The sequence below is a fragment of the Amia ocellicauda genome, chromosome 21 (genome assembly GCF_036373705.1).
Source record: "Amia ocellicauda isolate fAmiCal2 chromosome 21, fAmiCal2.hap1, whole genome shotgun sequence".
Taxonomy (NCBI): domain Eukaryota; kingdom Metazoa; phylum Chordata; class Actinopteri; order Amiiformes; family Amiidae; genus Amia; species Amia ocellicauda.
Genome location: NC_089870.1, coordinates 16,651,533 through 16,669,499, shown reverse-complemented (window position 1 = coordinate 16,669,499; position 17,967 = coordinate 16,651,533). Strand labels below are relative to the sequence as shown.

Sequence of the window (17,967 nt, the reverse complement as noted above, 5' to 3'; positions counted from 1 at the left end):
GCGCCGCACACGGAGCTCCTCGCCGGGCGCGGTGGCGTGCGCCTGTAATCCCAGCTGCCGGGAGGCTGAGGCTGGCGGATCGTTTGAGCTCAGGAGCTCTGAGCTGCAGCGGACTATGCCGATCGGGTGTCCGCACTAAGCTCGGTATCGATATGGTGCTCCTGGGGGAGCCCGGGACCACCAGGTCGCCTAAGGAGGGGTGCACCGGCCCAGGCCGGACACGGAGCAGGTCAAAGCCCCCGTGCCGCTCAGTAGTGGGATCGCGCCTGTGAATAGACGCTGCAGCGCAGCCTGAGCAACACAGCGGGACTCGGCCTTTTTTGCGTGACTGTGAGACACGCATCTTTTTTTTTTCTTTTTCTTTTGCGGGATAAACGCTTGCTTTCGGATGGAAACGTTTGATTTGACGATTCTCTGTGATAGCCGATCTAATATATTGCCCCCTAGTGGCCAAACCGGTGAGTCTTGGACAATTCCAATTCCAGTTCAATGAACGCACTGAAGGGGTCGCTGAAGTTTGAATTGCTCTTATGAAGCGTGATCCGAACTTGATTGACACTTTTTCGTATCAGTAGGTTTTGTTGTTGTTTTTTTCTATGAAAGGACGACAGCGTTTACGCACATCACTGTAACGCCGCGACGTGTATTAGGTTCTGCCACCATACAAATGGCAAGCAAGAATGACAGAACTGGAGCTGTGGTTATCTGTTGCAGAAGAGTTGAAAACGGCCTTTCTGTAGCGCAGATGTGCGCAGATCTGCGGAATCCCGCCGATCCCATTGGTGCAGCGGCCGCTGCACCAATGGGATCGGCGGGATTCCGCAGATCTGCGCACATCTGTTCTGCACGATCGCGGCTCAAATCGGAGCAGCTCGGCGAACACAAGCGACCCCCCGCAGCCTCTGCACGGTGTGTGTGTGACTCCGCCGGCCCGGTGCCCGGGCTGTAGCAATGCATGTACACGGCGAAGTGTTTCCGGGTCTTGAGCCCTTGCGGGGTAAGATGGAGGCTCCGTGCAGATCGCATTGACTGGGAGAAAAGTTTGTGCGGCTGAAAACTTTAGATGCATCTCAACCTGGGAGCAGCGAAACAAATCCGACATGAAATCCATGCTCGACGCGAGGGATTGAAAAAAAAAAAACACAAGCAAAACCAAAAACGCAAGCAGCCCGTAAGAGGCCAAGTTGCAGAAGCTGAGCTGCGTTAGGGTTATGCACTGTGTTTTCACTTTACTTTATGATCCACGGGACGTGCCTTTAGAGTGGATTTAAACAGGACTAGTATTAGAAATGGCAACCCGTTTGTTTGTTTGAGCCGTGTCTGATTTAATAATATGCATGGAAGTCAATTGTGTCTGAAACACACAGCTGTGTTTTGCAAACTAAATATAAACCGTCAGCACTGTTGAGATTGCACGAACGTTACCGGGACGTTTTTGGAACGTCGCCCAGAACAAAGAAACACATTCTCGACTTGTTCTAAAATAACCATCTCCATTGGTATATGTACAGCTTTTCGTTCTCTTTGAAGTTGCTCGGTTTCAGTTACTGGAATAGCGACAAGATGTCTTCTGAAGAGCACGAAAGGCGCTATAGCTCCTTGAACTCGGATTTTGGGAGCGACCTGAGTGGCAGTGAGCGGAGGTCTGCGTCCGGGGGCTACAGTGGAGAGGAGGAAAAGTTGCATTACATCCCCATCCGGATCCTAGGCAGAGGGGCATTTGGGGAAGCCACCTTATACAGAAGAACTGAGGTATGTAAACAAGCAGACATAAGATCATATGTAGATTGCTGTGGATACATAATTCCATCTCTCCTCCATAACTCACAGTAGGAACCAAGTTATTTTGTTAGTCTGAAACAGTGGCAGGCAACCCTGGGCTTGGAGTGCTACAGACAGCCTTAATCAATTAATCAATTAACTGAATTGATTGATTCCGTGCTTGGCTTAATTGGTCACCATTTGTTCCAGGTATTTAGTAATTGATGATTGAGAGATGCCTACACAACCTGCAGGGTTGGCTAAAATAATAGAAACGCTGCCTGCAGGTATTGCGTCTCCGAATAAAAAGCAGTACTTCCCATGTAAATGCATATCTAGATCAGAGGGGCCCATTTCTTTTCATCGTCTGCTCAAACAATAGCCTGCTTGGGTTAGAAGTGATGAATGACTGACCACTAACCAGTGACACTCCGCTCCCCATAATTCAACACGGGGCTACTTCTTTTCTCTTGGGTTGAACTCTGGGTAATGAAGGTGCCACCCAATCAAACTTCTGTGACTATTGAGTCTAAGTGTCACATGTATGAGCAAGCTGAAACCACCAGCTAACACATGGCACTCACCAACAAGCCCTTTATCTGCTCATATTGACTCCTAACCTCAACCTAAAGTGTTCTTTGTGAAAGTGGTGGAGCTTAAGAGACAGTGCTTTCCTGCATACATCACACAGGAGAACTGCTTTTATCACCCTCTCTTTCTGCAAATGAAGCAGACCTTGTAGTGAAAGGCGCAATGCACTGAAATAAACACTTTTCTAACCGGAGAGTCAGAGTGAAAGCTCCCGCTGTTTGTTGTCTCTCTCGAAGGACAACTCGTTGGTCGTGTGGAAGGAAGTGGACCTGAACTGCCTCTCGGACAAGGAGCAGCGCGACGTGATGAATGAGATAAACATCCTGTCCATCCTGCAGCACAACAACATCATCGCGTATTACAATCACTTCCTGGACAAGAACACCTTATTGATCGAGTTAGAGTACTGCAACGGTGAGTCCGGCGGGATTGCCGCTTCCGCTGATACAAATGGCCAAACCGCTCATTCGTCTCACTTTCCAAGTTTAATTGGATTTAGTTTTAGCTGGACTCACACTTTCCCAGCATGCATTGCTTCACATCCCTCCATCGTCCCCCAAACACCTCCATCAGCCAAGCAAGTTCCAGCAGAATCTCAATACATTCTTACAAAACATCCGTCAAACTCTCATTAGGGTTTTGCCAAAGTCCCTGAAGTCCTGCAATGATCACGACTGGATCCATGTTTACTTTGTTTTGTGTTGGTCTTCATTTCAGGGGGAAATCTTTATGACAGAATTAATCAACAGAAAGGAAAGCTCTTTACAGAAGAGGTAAATCACACTTGAATATATTGCCAAAACAGAATCCTTTCCTTAATTAGTGACATTTCTCTGTCTTTAACATTCTGTAACTTAATTTTATGTTTCGTAATTTTCAGGTTGTGATTTGGTATCTGTACCAAATCACTTCAGCTGTGGCTCACATCCACAAAGCAGGAATTCTTCACAGGTAATAAAAAAACTACATACTACGCCCCAGAATTTGTCACATTATATGGTGTGTGTGTGGGAGACTATTCAAACTGATAATATGTACCTTGTAAAGTCACCAGCTCTAGCAAGATCTATAGAGAAGGCGTGACATCGATTTAAATGCTGTTTTTTTTTTTTTTTTTAAAGGGATATCAAGACACTGAATATTTTCCTCACCAAAACCAACCTGATAAAATTGGGTGACTATGGGCTGGCCAAGAAACTGGACTCCCAGTATTCCATGGCTGAGACTGTAAGTATCCCGTTTTGAAACATTTAACCACACCTGACCGGCTTGTTTGTTGAGTGGTTATCTGTTAACACTCTGTTAATACACCGTAGAATCACTGCCTCTGAACTCGGCAAAGAAAGTTATTTAAACCACATTGTAAATAGTTCAGAGTGACCTATATGTGGAGTGGTCTGCCCACTTTATGTCATCGAGTAGTGTGTGTTATCCGCCTTTTCGCTCGGGGACATAACGGCTGATGAAAGCAGGGCTCTGACATCCCTCGGCAGAGACGGCCTCGGTAAGGAGCGGGGACTTGTGGGGGCCTGGCTGTCTATTGTCCTTGACCACCCCGCTTTCTATTCCTGTCTCCTCTGGGTCCAGACCAACAGCTGTAGGGGAGGCCCTCATTTCTCTTCTGGCTATTTTTAGCTGGACAGGCTTTGTATCTCAAGGCATGAGTTATAGTGTGTGCCTACAGTCTGGTTTTCTTTCCAGGGTGAGGTTGGCCTATCTAGATCTGTTTGCTGCGTGTTTAATTTCCCTTAATAGAAAAGACACTTCTGGTTTCTGTGTAACTGTACTTACACAATAGCTGTTACAGCATTAATCTTTTGACATAATTGCATGTGTTAGAAGGCAGTATTAATTATAATAATGACAGAACTAAATCTCTCTCCTAGTGTGTAGGAACTCCATACTACATGTCTCCAGAGCTGTGCCAAGGGGTCAAGTACAACTTCAAATCTGACATCTGGGCGATGGGCTGTGTCATCTTCGAGGTTCTGACCCTGACCAGGACGTTTGATGCCACGGTATTCCCTCTCAACTGTTCTCTGTGGTCTTGCGAGTGAGATGCACTTGGAATCGGCACACGTGATTACATATGTATATTTCTGTCTTGTGTCCAGAACCCACTCAACCTGTGTGTGAAGATCGTGCAGGGCAATTGGACCATGCAGGTGGACTCCAACGTGTACACCCCCGAGCTCATCAAGATGGTGTACGAGTGCCTGGATCAGGTGGGTGTCTAGTTTGTGCTGTCGTGCCCTGGAACTGAACCCGCCATCGTCCTTCTGAGCCCAAAAACAGCATCCAGGATAATGAAATTACGCTCACATACACACTACTGGAGCTCAGTGGCATTGTGGGTTTGCCTATCGTTCTCATGCCAGTAAACACCAAACCATGTATTGGGACATTCAGCAATTTCTTTAGATTTTATGGACAACTTTACAGACCATTTTGAGATGTCATTACCATGGTGGGTTTCTTCTCTTGCATTTAAGGATCCCGAAAAGAGGCCCACAGCCGACCAGATCCTGGAGCACCCAATCATCTACAACCAGCGCCAGTGAGTTCGGTCTCAGTGCTGTTGCTCATGGACAGGAGTGGAAAAAGTGGGGGTGGGGGTGGGGGTATGGCAGGGGTTTTGTAAGCAATGCTTCCTAAAAGTGCTAACCCAAGGTTCTCTAAAACCTGTGTGTTTGTCATAAACCAGATTCAAGTGTTAGTTAAGCACAACAGCTACTGCACAGTGGGTGACATTAAACTGTAGTATTATTATGACATTTAATGCAGATTTTGTGTTTCAGAAAGCTGGATGAGAAGGTAGCATTGCTCAATATGGCCAACAAGAAACCAAAGTAAGTTAATGATGTGTTTTTACTAAATATACACTTCTGACCATATTGTAAATAAATAAATACACCTATATGTATATATTTATGTGTGTGTGTTTTATAATGTGACTTCAGGTTGAACACAGTAACTGAGAGCCCTGTTGCCGTTGTGACCACTCGCTCCAGAGAGGTGTATTTCTGGGGGGGGGGGAAGTTCACCCCCCAGAAGCTGGACTCCTTCAAAGGTGGCAGTAGTGCCCAGCATGTGTGCGCCGGGGAGACGCACTTTGCTGTGGTGACGGTGGAGAAAGAGCTGTACACCTGGGCTGTGAGTACTGGGGCTTGTGTGTGTGTTTCACGTTAGTGTATTCGTAGAACGATAATGACAACTTCAGGTTTACTTTGAGGGTCAAAATAAAGCCTTGTTTATGGAAAAATAAGACAAAATATTGGAATAAAACTAATGTAAATGCACAGGTGGTAATAATGATTCTGTTAACTGATTTGTGTGGTAAATGTCTGTCAATAGGCACTAGAGAAATGGAAGATGTACAAAATAAAAATCTCAGCACAGTGAGAGTAGTGTCTCTTGAACCCTCTACCTTTTGATTCCTGCAGAGTGTGCAGGGTGGGGCGAAGATGGTGGGGCAGCTTGGCCACGGGGATCAGGCCTCCTACCGCCAGCCCAGGAGGGTGGAGAGGCTGCAGGGCAAAGCCATTCGCCAGGTGGCCTGTGGAGCTGACTTCACTGCCTGCGTCACTGGTGAGGCTCACACCTTTGTCATTCATTGATGTACTACTTTGATTTCTCAGACACCAGCGTTGCAATTGGTGCTGATTTGATTCCATTTCAGTTCCGGAATTTGGAATTGAAATGGGAAAATTGCGCACGAGTGGAATTTGAATTGGATTTGACTAGACTGGCAGATGTCAGGTGTCTCGGATTCCCGGTTTTGGGTTGGCTCACGGTTTTCCTTCCTGGTTGTCTGTTTCAGATGAAGACCAGATGTACATGTTTGGCTCGGATTACTACGGCTGCATCGGGGTGGACAATGAGCTGGGCATGGAGGTCCTGGAGCCCGTGCTGCTGGAGTTCTTCCTGTCGCGGCCGGTCAGGCAGGTCTGCTGCGGGGACAACCACGTGGTGGTGCTGACCCAGGACCGGGAAGTCTACTCTTGGGGCTGCGGGGAGCACGGCAAGTACACACACAGACCACTGTAGACTCGTTTATGTTCTTTACCCTCTTGTTTCCCCTGTTTCTTTCAGTTTATCAGTTATCTCAATGAATAATGGAGCGGTAAGGGTTTGTTTACCCTTCTGTGTGTTTATTTTATTGAAGGTCGTCTTGGGCTGGACTCAGAGGATGACTGGCCATCTCCACAGCAGGTTTGTGGCCTTGTACAGCCTGTGCTCTCAAACTCCAGTGCTCATCAAACCATACTCCGTCGTACTCCCTTTACTCATCTCGTCTCAACCCAAAAAATAAAATAATATGAATGCGTTGTGTGATTGAGGTAACGCCTTTTTCATTAATTATCTTCAGGTAGACCTACCCAAGAGTGTGATCATCTCCTCGGTTCGCTGTGGCTGCGACGGCACCTACTTCCTGACCGAGTCGGGGAAAGTGCTGGCCTGCGGGAACAACGAGCTGAACAAGCTGGGGCTGAACCAGGGCATCTCCGGGATCATGAACCACTCGGGGGAGGTGAGTGAGGTCCGGGCCGGGGACACTGAAGCATTGATGCAGTCCAGCTTTCGGTTCTCCTTCTGGGATGTCTTTGTCCACTGTCCTTTGTGTTCCTTATTTTTCTATTGAACTGAAATGTTTGAGGATTGTAGTGCCGTTCGTGCTATTATGTGCTTGAGGCAGGAATGCAGTGTTGGTCAGTGTCCAGCCGTACAGTGGTTTCCAGACCCAAACAACTTGATAATATTAACACCCTGTGCTCGACATCACACTCGTACCGTTTTCTGTTTGGTTTAATGCATCAGAGGGATGAGGATCTGAAGGTACGTTTTTGGTGATACTGTAAGCACATTCATACAGTATTGTTAACAGCCCTTTCTTGACTTTGCTAATGCTTAGTGCTGATTGGACAGAAACATCGCTGTTCTGGCAAGCTGCGCCTGGTAGCTGGGGCTTCTCAGATAGATTGTCCTTTTAAGGTGTTTGTGGCTGGATGTAGGCTTGATTTATGCTTTGGTATCAGCCCTCTTCTTGCAAGTGTTTAAATTGCTTGGCGAACTACAATAACACATCTGAATAAACATTTTTTCCCATAACTGCAGTGTTAAACATAGCTATTCGTTTGGCTGAGAAAGTAAGAGAGGACTGTTATAGTCTATTCTTTTACACGACAGTACCCCCTGCTGTATTAATGTTGCATTTGTTGAACACTGAAGTAGATAAAGTATTTCCTTGGGTTTATAAAAATGTAAAGCAATTACAGTGGAAGAATACTTTAAATATTATAAGCAATGGCAAACTCCTGCCCTTACTCTCCAAAGTGGAATGAAGAATGACGGATGTCAGTGGTGTGACTGTGTTGAACTGGCTAGCCAACGAAAGTCATGTTTGGGTGTCAGTGTTTGAGAAGCCCCCTCTCCTTTGCTCGCTCTGGCAGGTGAACCAGGAGATCCCCTACACCACCTCCCTCACGCTGGTCAAGCAGCTGGCGCGCTTCAAGGTCAGATGCATCGCCCCCGGCAAGACGCACACAGCGGCTATCGACGGTAAGCGGGAATCCTTGACTTTAAGGTCCTGAAACCAGGGATTGGCTCGGCCAGACCGACACTTGTGGAGTCACGTGGAAGATCACTGCTCCATCGCACACTGAGACCCTGTTCCTCACTAGGTTTACCAGGCTGGTAACCTTGACTTCAGGTAAAATTATGTAAGGAGACGAGAAAACGGGCAATGCCAAACCAGCTGCCACCGAGTTCACCGAGATCAAGATGAAAGGAGAAGATGGTTTAAACAGGAGGTCTTGTCAGTGGGGGCTTTTTTAAGGTTTTTGTGGTGCTCAGCTGTTGTCTTCTGTGCTGGTTTTCAGAGCGCGGGCGCCTGCTGACATACGGCTGCAATAAGTATGGCCAGCTGGGCGTGAGGGACTACAAGAAGCACCAGGGTGTCAACCTGCTGGTGGGGCCGTTTGGGGGCAAGGTGGTCACCAAGGTGTCCTGCGGAGATGGCTTCACCATTGCAGCTACAGAAGGTAAAGATGCATTACATCAATGCGTTGATGTTTAAACACTTTACACAAGAAATATTATTTGTATCTATTAAATTAAACCCTATTTAACCAACCCTAATCATAACCCCCGAACCCTAACTCCAATTCTGTCCCTCTCAGACAATCAGATTTTCGCCTGGGGGAACGCTGGCAATGGCCGGCTGGGAATGCCCCCCGATAAGGGCTTTGGCTCGGAGGTCTGCCCTGCTCTGCCGCGCCCTATATTTGGTTCACTGCACCATGTGCCCGACCTGTCCTGCAAAGGCTGGCACACTATCCTCATCGTCGGTGAGTTTATCCCACCTGCTTGTGTGCTGAACTCACCTGGAAATAACATCACATGGGAATATTGAATGCCAGCATCTTTTTTTATTTTTATGTTTTGCATTTCAGAAAAGGTGCTGAATTCAAAGACTATCCGTTCGAATAGCAGTGGACTGTCTATTGGCAGTGGTGAGTAAAAAATAAATAAATATAACTGTGCCTGGGGTGTGAGGCATGTGTTCTGTGTCCTGATCTTGTGTTGTCTGTGTACAGTGGGGCAGGGCTCCACATCCACCATCGACCTGGATAGCGAGCACAGCTCAGAGGCCCCCCTGCGTGATGGTGGCTCGGGGGGCACGGTAGAGGCGGACACGGGGATGCACGGCTTAGAGACGCCCATAATGTCTATGACGAGCGAAACTGACAGCTCCTGCCCAATCTGGTTGCGCCAGGTTTGTACAAAGAAAGGCCTTCGAACAACAAGCAGTTCCAGGTTTGAATGATAGCCATATTTTCCCCAGTTAAAGGTTTTACACCCTTTGATCTTTGGCCAAAAGTAAATTGATTCTATGTATATGTAGTATCTCGTATGTATAGCTAGAGGGTTTAAGCAACCTTCACAAAATCTCTGTATAAAAGAGACTGAGAAAAGAGTGTAGTACCACTGTGTGTCAGTTTGTGTGCTCATTACTGCAGTTTCTCTCTCTCTCCCCTCCCTCTGTCCCACAGGAGCTCCAGGATGCTGAGTTCATACCCATGCCCCCCAGCCCTGGCGACTCCCTGCCCTCGGCTCTGTCCTCGCCCATCTCCGAGAGCGCCACTCTGCCCTACAGTGAGCTGCAGGAGCTGAAGGCGGCAGCCGCGGCGGCAGCGGAGAAGGGACTCTCGGTGAGACTTAGGGCCGTATTCATATACGGTTTCCTGCCACACACAGCATACACACGCTTCCGTTTCCTGTATTCTTAGAGCTGTAGGTTCCTTTCCGAGTGGCATTGCAACGCTCCCTTAAAGCGGCTTGAGTGGTGGTGATGCGTGGGTAGCAAAGGTCAGCTGGTAGATGTTTTTAACGTCTTGCGCTGTATCCTGTGCAGACGGCTCGAGTGGGCTGCGAGAAGGTGAACGGTGTGGATGAGACGGCAGCTGGCTGGAAGAAGAGCAGTGAGCCACAGTGCGAGAAGAAGCTCCAGGCGCCAGAGGAGGGCTGTGGCAGCGCAGTGAGCAGTGAGCTGGCACAGGTACGCTCCGCACTCCCAGATCCTGCTCTCCCAGCTGAAGCCACTGCTTCATTGAGAGGCATGGAGGAGGGGTTATTTGAGACATGAAGGAGAAACCTGTATCAAAGTCAAAATATATTTTTTAATCCATATACGCAAATATTTTCTCTGGTAACAATTGCCGCGAAAATCGCCAAATGACCACAGTCCTCGTGAAAATAAATACTCGCATGATTAATAGTGCCACATTTCTCCTTGCAAAAAGGTGAAAAATAGGAAGGTTTATAAATTTGTCATGCATACTTACATATACGGTAGAAACTACTCCAAACAGTAAGATGTCGTGAGTAACAAAAAGTGATTTAATCAGGAATAATAGTACAATATCTGAATTTATTTATTTTTGATGGTTGTGGCATTGTTCTTTAGCTTTAGCTTGACCATTTACAATCATTTCTTTACAGTTAAAAGAGACGGTCAGACAGCAGGAAGTCATGATCCAGATGTTACAGAAACAGGTAAGTGTACCTTGGTTATTATTCAAATTATAAGTTATTTATTCTTCTGTATGGGACAGTGGAAGTTGAAGCCAGGCTGTGTCATGAAACGGTGTACACTGTCACACTGTGTACAACTACACAGTGTCAGTTGCTGCTGTTATGTATTTTATGTATTATTTTTAAACCCTTTTAGTTTAGCGATCAACTGAAAGAAAATGAGAAGTTGTGGAAGGCCATCGAGACCCTGACTCTGAGCACTGCAAGATCCGAGACGAACAACAACCACCCGGCAGACCGAACGCCAGAGGAGGAGGGTGAGGAACCGGACAGAGCAGCGAGGGACAGTCAGTAGTCTGGACCTGCACTGGACCAGCGGACGCTAATACCTAGACCATTGGATCCTGGCCAGTTCAACACAACTACACAGGCCAGGTTTCCAAGAGTTGGGCTCAGCTGCAGGGTAGAGAGGATTCTTTTCTGCTGCCAGAGAGTGGCTGAGATACGTTTGATAAGAGGGATGTGCTAAAAGGTCAGAAGAGGTTGTGCAAAAAAGGTTTTTGTGCTCACTTATACGTTGTGCTAGTGCATGCCAGGAGGTAGTGAGGTGATACGGTGATTGGAAGGTGTGGAATTGTGGCGGAGAGTTCATGAAACGAGGGGTGGCGAGGGTTAAAGGTTGCTTTTCTTCAGTTTAAGGTGATAATCTATGATCCATGCATGAGTCTTTCTTCAGAGCAACTCCTGTGGGCTGAAAATTGACGCGCGTCACACTATCCATCAGAAAGTTATGACTTCATTCTTTATTTTCACTAAATAGAAGTTCTCAAAACACATTCTTATCTGCATAGCTATGGAAAAAGTACTATAAGAAATAAAAGGATTTGTGTACTATACTATAAGTACTATAAGAAATAAAACGGTGTGTTTACTATCATCCAGGAAACCAGTTGTAATGTGGTGTAACAACAGCGTTACGTAGAATTGCTCTCTGTACTGATCACGGTTACAACAGTCAATGAAACCTGGTTATTAGTAAACGAGCTGACGGAATGCGTCAGGGCAGACATTCGTAAGATGGACATACCAGGATGCTGGCAGAATTCATTAAACAAGATTTCACAGAACCTGACATGGTTATCTGGCTGTCCAGAGTGAACCCTTTGACCTTATCAGCCAGCACTGTGCCCCTTTTCTTTGGCACGATGTAAACTGTTTGTGGCACCTCCTGTTAGTGGAGATCATGTGATATCGTACTACTGTTTAAACAGTTTGTTTCCAGGCTGTACGTTGAGTTTATAAAGCTGCAAAGGGCTTGAATAGCAGCAAGGCATGCTTTACCTCATGGTGGTGTGGTGGTGCATCAGGTCTCTGGTCAGTTAAAAAGTGCATTTCTTATTACCACTTTGTACCAAAAGAGACTCCTAATAAGTTACCACTTTTTGTTTTGTTTAAGATTCACCTTTTAAAGGAAAAGAAAATCTTATGATTTCTAGGATTCGCTTCAGATGATCTGTATAAGCTTGTGAAAGTTTTATAACTGCTGGCTGTGTGAGGATTTTGGGTACAATGCTCAAATTAGATTTTATTATTTTTTTCAAAAAACAATATGCACCAAAGGTTTTATGATAACAGCTCCTTATTAAGCAATGTATCACAAACATGAAAAACTTAATATAAAACTTAAAAACATTTACTTTCATAATTAAGATAAAATATAGACCATTTTTGCCTAGGCAGTATATGCATAAGCCTTACTAATATTCTAATACTGTCATCTTTATATTTTTGAGACTACTTCAGAAGTTTTTTCATTTCCTTTAAGACACCGTTATGATAATTATAACATTCTAATATTAGTTAGTGTGCTTTTTTTAGTTAGTGAACACTCTGTATTCAGGCCTTTTATTTTTTAGAATTGTGTGAATGATTGTGAATTGTTTTTTGAACTGTCATAATCTAAATGCCAGGGTAGGTGACAGTCATACTACTGATAAAATCTGTTTTGGGTGTTGTTTTTTCTTTTCTTTTTTACTGTCCTAGTGAAAATGGAATAATGTTTTTATTTCTATGTGGTCTTGCTGGGGGGGGGGGGTATTGTATGTATTGTATGGTGTTCTATACCATAAAGATTGTTTTATATATGCCAGCTTCAGTCTGACTCCAGGGCAAGAGTTGCTGATGACACAGAGATCATATCAAATGAACATATTGACATTCACACTTTGCTGAGATTAGGTCAATATATATCAGTATGCACTCATATTATGGTGTTTAACAATTGAACATAGCATGTCTGTTGAAGAAAGATACTGTTTTATTTGTTGAATTTTTGGCTTGGTATTTTGTTTTTGGTATTTGTTTTATTTCATTATTCATTGATGGTCACTGACTGGTCATTTCATATATATAATTTGCCATATGTTCTTGGCCCAGGGGGCACATATTTGTTTTTTTCCATTCACTATGGGAAATTCTTCTCATTTATCCTTGTGCTCAGTTATTTGCATTCAGACATTATCTGCTGCATCAACCGGACAGCAAACCTTAATCTACTTTCATATTCAAAATCACACAAATGTCAGCTTCATTTTGTCTCCATTTTTAATATATTCATGTTTCAACCCCAAGCAGCTGTCAATGTTTCTCTAAGGGGACATTTTACATAGATATTATTACTTATTAAAATGCAGTCAGCTGACCAATTTTCAACTCCTGTTTTTTTAATACCTCTGATAATGATGCTAACAGTTGTTTTATATTCTATGGATTTAATGGATCAAATTATGGATAAAGTGGTAGCTGAAGGTTCCACATCAATACAGATTTAAGTAAAATATTCTCTGTGGATGCATTAAAAGAAAAACAGACTATCTATTAGGTTGCTGATGATCCACAACTGTTTGAATATTCATAAGTGCCTTTGTACCTTTTGAACCAAAGTATGTTTATTCAATTGAATATAGTATGGTGTTTATTTCCACATTAGTGGACATAGAAATATCCAAAGAATGGAAGAAAATTACATATCTGTCTTTCTGGTTTAATAATTCTTTATTTCCAAAGATAAAATGCAAACTAAGAATAAGGGTTATTGTGAACATTTGTGTCCATGGCATGTTAAAATGTATTTATTGTGCCTGCAATTGCTCTGGCCATTAGGGATTACTGTGAGGTTGTGGGATGTTATATTCTGACAATTATGTTGAGCTTTGATTTTGTAGTAGGTAAGTCAAAGTTTCTGTCTTACTTGAGAACTTTGCCTGTACACTACAAATCTATTCTTGTTTGTTTTTATCATGTGTACTTTATGTACATTTAATAAAAAAAAATTAAAGCCTTGAGGTTTTTTCTTCAACAGTATCACATCAAATCAAGAACACACAAACAAACTGAAATAACGATTTGGTGGAATTCAAGTGCTAATGCACTTAAAAAGAAATAGCTTGCAGAAACAAATTATAAAACCTCAGAAAATTAGGAATATATTGTATCATATTTAAAAAATATACGAATGACTAAAATTACATGTCATTTACTACTTTAATGACATGCAAGTGTTCATAAGTGTGCCTTCAAAAAATATCCAGTGGCTTTTTTTTTAATATTATTATTTTAATATTATTTTATACTTATTTAAATGTACAGTCCCCCCCAAAAAAAAACTAATATTGTAGTTTACAATGTGTCCCTAAATATGATAGTTATCCATAAAGTATCAATATTGAATAAATAGGCTTTTCCTTGAATTAATACTACACATTTTATGTATTTCAATAAAAATACTTAAAGCTGTATTTTGTATAAAGCAAGGGTAAGAGGCTATGTAACATAATTGTTTTTTGATAAGTAATAAATAATTACCATATCAACAACTAGCTTATGAATGGATTCCAGGCCTCTAAGGAAGCTTACAGTGACCTATTGGTTATAAAATACTGACCTAATTCAAATGATAAACATGGAGGTACACCTATAGAATGTCAAATAAAATAGTTAATATATTCAACAACAAAAATTTATATTTTGTCACAATAAAACGTATCATAATAAAATGATCAGGACAATGTTAATAACAGTCCAACAAAATATAAGGCAGTTATTATTATTATTCAGTTTCCGAATGGTGTGTGCTCAGTTAGGCCCTGTTCACACTGTAGGTTTTTGTACGGTTCAGTTCATTTGAAGTTGAATGTGAACACTGGAAGGCTTGTTCTTTTGAAACGGAACAAACCTCACATTTCATACAATAAAGAATTTGATATTGGGCTGCATTCATTAAAGGTGTTACACCAAGGTATTTCCGTCATATTTTCTAATTGGAATAAAATACAAATTAGTTAACATGCATACATCGCAGAGCGTGAGCAAGTAATTTTTCATTCATTTTGGGAAGGTCTCGCCATGTGCTAGAGTTTGCGTTTGGTTCCTTTTTATTGTAGAGTCCACCGGGAAGGAGGCATGGGGCTGGTGTAGTGTTCACCGGGGAGGGGGGCGGGGCCGGCTCCTGATGTTATGGCACTTTGGGATGTGTCTCTCTGCCGGTCCAGGGGCAAAACGCCGGTCGCAGTGGGGGCAGGACACGTAGTCAGGGTTGTGCTGCGGGGGGGGCTGGGGCAGCTCTGCCACCTTCCCTCCCTTAGCAATCACCTGATCAACCTTCCTGGCCTGCTGGAAGTTGTGGACCAAGGCTTCATGCTTCTGCCGCCAAGTGTTTTTCTTTGACTGCTGACCAAAAACCAAATGGAGAACAAAGCTTAGTGATATAGATGAGAATTAGCACCACATACAGGGTGTCCAAATCAGCCTCGAAAAACAGCAGAAAATAATACCCTGGCACATAATTTGGCAAACACATGACATTTAATCCAATGGTACAGTATGTACTAAATTTTTCTTTCCATTTTCTTTGTTTGATTTGTACATATCATGCATACAATTCATCATACCTTTAAATACAATCTGGAAAGCACTTAATTACATACTTTAAAAAAATATATATATATTTGATTAACATATTTGACTAAAGATAACTTGGATTCACTGGTTATGACGTTTGTTTGTTTTGGGGGGAGGGGGGTAAATCAGAGTTAGCTCTTACCTCAGGTGATGCATTGTTCATGTTGTGAATAATAAATTGTTCCAGGTCTGTTCCCTTTGCCCTATATTTGGCAGAGTCAAAAACCTTTCTTTTTGAATTCTGCATCTTCTCACAGATTTTGCTGTGCTTCTCAAGTCGCTCTGCAGCAAACTTTCTGTTACATAGCATGCAAGGTACCAGCTGAGAATCTCCATCCTGGTTTCCATGATGGCTTTGCACCACATCTGGATCTTGTTCAGTAGAGTGTGTAGGAATTCTTGGGGAATTCTTTCCATGTCCCACAGGCAGCCTTCCTTCCTCATCATCTCCAGTGTCTTGTTCAGAGCTGGCTCGTGGAACTAACTTGTTGTCGTCAGCAAAGACATTATCTCCTTGTTTCTTAGCGTATCCCCTAGGTGCCTCTTTTAACTGTACTCTGCTGGAGGTCTTTGTACGTTTCTCCAAGTGGGATTGTTCAGAAGAGGAAATATACCGGGCCTTGCGATTACCACTTTCAATGGGAGAATCGGCATAATCGGTGTCATTTTGTCTGGGTAGAAACACTTCGGGATTTCTCCTTGCATTGACAGTTTGCTTCTCTTGATCTGGCCACACTGAGAAGATTGGGGACTCCGGGGGTCCGGCCTTGTTGCTGCCACCATGTAGATCCCCTTTACGGAAGCCATCGTAATGTCTCCCCTGACCCCTCCTGCTTTGGGTCAGCTCTTTTTTCTTTTGCCATTCCTCTTCTTCTTCAGAATCCTTTCCCTCTCTCTGGATCCTCCTGAGCTCCTCTTCGGTTCTCTTGAGCTTCGCCCTGAGCAGGATCTCCTTCTTACGAATCTCTTCTTCCAGGCTCACTTCGGCAGCCCTCAGTCTTCGCTGCTCCCCCTGCAACCAGTGAAGTCCACTCATTTTATCCTTGGAAGCACCTTTCCCTGGGGAGCTGGCCACAGGTGGGAGGGTCCTCTTATCCTCAGGGGCTCGTACCCTGGAGCTCCTCCTGCCCTCTCTCACATCACACCTATCCTGATGATCCAGAGGTGGAGAGGGAACTAATGGGGAATTATTTTGAACCTCTACAGGTTTCACAGTCCTGACATCACCAGGACTGAAGATATTGTTGAGGCTAAAAGCTTTCCTGTGGTAAACAGGCTTTAGTGGGCAAGCTCGATCCACTCCAGCAACCTTTGCTGGTTCTACACAGTCCTGTTGGTCATGACTGGGGCGGCTGTATCTGGGCTGAGTCCCTGCAGATTTGTAGCCCCTTTGCAAAGCAATCCCCTTCTGGGTGCTTGCCATTGTTTGCGACGAGGGATATCTGCCATGCTGGAAGGTGTTTCCCACTTTTTGCAGAGCTGCTTGCTGTTGCCTCCTGTAGATATCCGTCATTTTTTTCTCCTTTTCCTCAAGCTGTTTCTGTTGGTAGTTGTTCTGCAGCAGCTGTAGTCTGGACAGGTAACGTGCTGAGCCCTGACTGTTTGGCAAACGATTATTGGGGTGTGTATCTTTCCCTGAGGCATGCAAAGCATTAGCCTTAGGATTGGATACCATTTGCAAATAAGACATGCAGTTTTGTTTTCCAGGTACCTGATTAAAACAAATATATTGAATAATAATTTATAAGCATAACATAACGATAAGCATAACTAACGATCCTCTGTCCAAATGATCTACAGTTTTCAAATATCAAATCACATGCAATATTCTTGGTGTAAGCCGGGCTGGACCATTTAACTTAATTTGAGTGCAACATTTAGCTAGATTATTCACACCAATACTACAAAAACACATGACATCATATTACTGTATCATTACTATTCACTGTAATTTGTGCACTGACTGATTGCAGATAACATGCAGAGACACATTCAACAGGCCTGTACACCTGGGCTATTCCTGCTCAGCAGCATCCCTAACTACTTACATTTTACAAATTGTCTAACTCACTTTACACATTAGGCAAGTGTTGGAAATTGTCTTGTTAATTAAAATGTAGACAATATGAGAATGTTTTAGGGGACAGGTAAAGGACAAAGAAAGAAAGGAAAGCTTTACTCACCAGATATCTCCACTTATTTCCCTTTCAATCGAGGTAACTGCTCTTCCTGACTTCTTTCACCGTCACTTTGACTTTGTCATGCTTTGCACAGCGGTATCTCCACTAGGCCTAAAAATACTCCATTTACATCAGCGTTTGTATAGCACTCCGTTTAATATGACTTATATTTCCGTCAAAGAATGACAAACATTAACCACGATTTTTGGTAACGTTTTGTCATATTTGTAATGGTATATTCTGTATAAGTCTGTAATACCCTGTATAACTTGCTATATGTGTTCATCTGCTCACCTCTTGTTTTTTTCTAACTTTGCCACAACGTTTGTTGGCACCGGTTGCCTTGGAAACCACTGGACGCTACGTGCTGATTGGTCGTGTTCGTGTCTCGCAGGTATGCGCAGATCTGCAGAAATGCACCGATCCCATTGGTGGAGCAGCG

The 17,967-nt window shown here is 43.7% G+C and overlaps 2 protein-coding genes across 3 annotated transcripts; one reads left to right on the top strand and one right to left on the bottom strand.

Moving 5' to 3' along the window:
• Positions 1–10: 10 nt before the first annotated feature.
• On the top strand, positions 11–13,728 carry nek9 (NIMA related kinase 9). 2 transcript variants are annotated; one of them, XM_066694950.1, is made up of 24 exons: positions 11–458; positions 1,531–1,752; positions 2,589–2,766; positions 3,070–3,125; positions 3,233–3,303; positions 3,474–3,579; positions 4,239–4,370; positions 4,467–4,577; positions 4,845–4,909; positions 5,151–5,201; positions 5,313–5,505; positions 5,796–5,940; positions 6,173–6,373; positions 6,518–6,564; positions 6,722–6,883; positions 7,803–7,911; positions 8,232–8,393; positions 8,532–8,699; positions 8,805–8,864; positions 8,949–9,127; positions 9,405–9,563; positions 9,767–9,910; positions 10,354–10,407; positions 10,583–13,728. In XM_066694950.1, exons 2-24 carry the CDS (start codon positions 1,564–1,566, stop codon positions 10,739–10,741), a joined length of 2,901 nt encoding a protein of 966 aa, XP_066551047.1. In that variant the 5' UTR covers positions 11–458; positions 1,531–1,563; the 3' UTR covers positions 10,742–13,728. The 2 variants fall into 2 exon arrangements, with proteins under 2 accessions (XP_066551047.1, XP_066551046.1); XM_066694949.1 differs by lacking the exon at positions 11–458 and having other exon boundaries at positions 836–1,752.
• Positions 13,722–17,864, bottom strand: LOC136717345 (zinc finger C2HC domain-containing protein 1C-like). The gene is made up of 3 exons (XM_066694951.1): positions 17,529–17,864; positions 15,488–17,056; positions 13,722–15,114 (listed from the first exon to the last, which is right to left on the bottom strand). Exons 2-3 carry the CDS (start codon positions 17,033–17,035, stop codon positions 14,866–14,868), a joined length of 1,797 nt encoding a protein of 598 aa, XP_066551048.1. The 5' UTR covers positions 17,036–17,056; positions 17,529–17,864; the 3' UTR covers positions 13,722–14,865.
• Between the last annotated feature and the right edge of the window lie 103 nt (positions 17,865–17,967).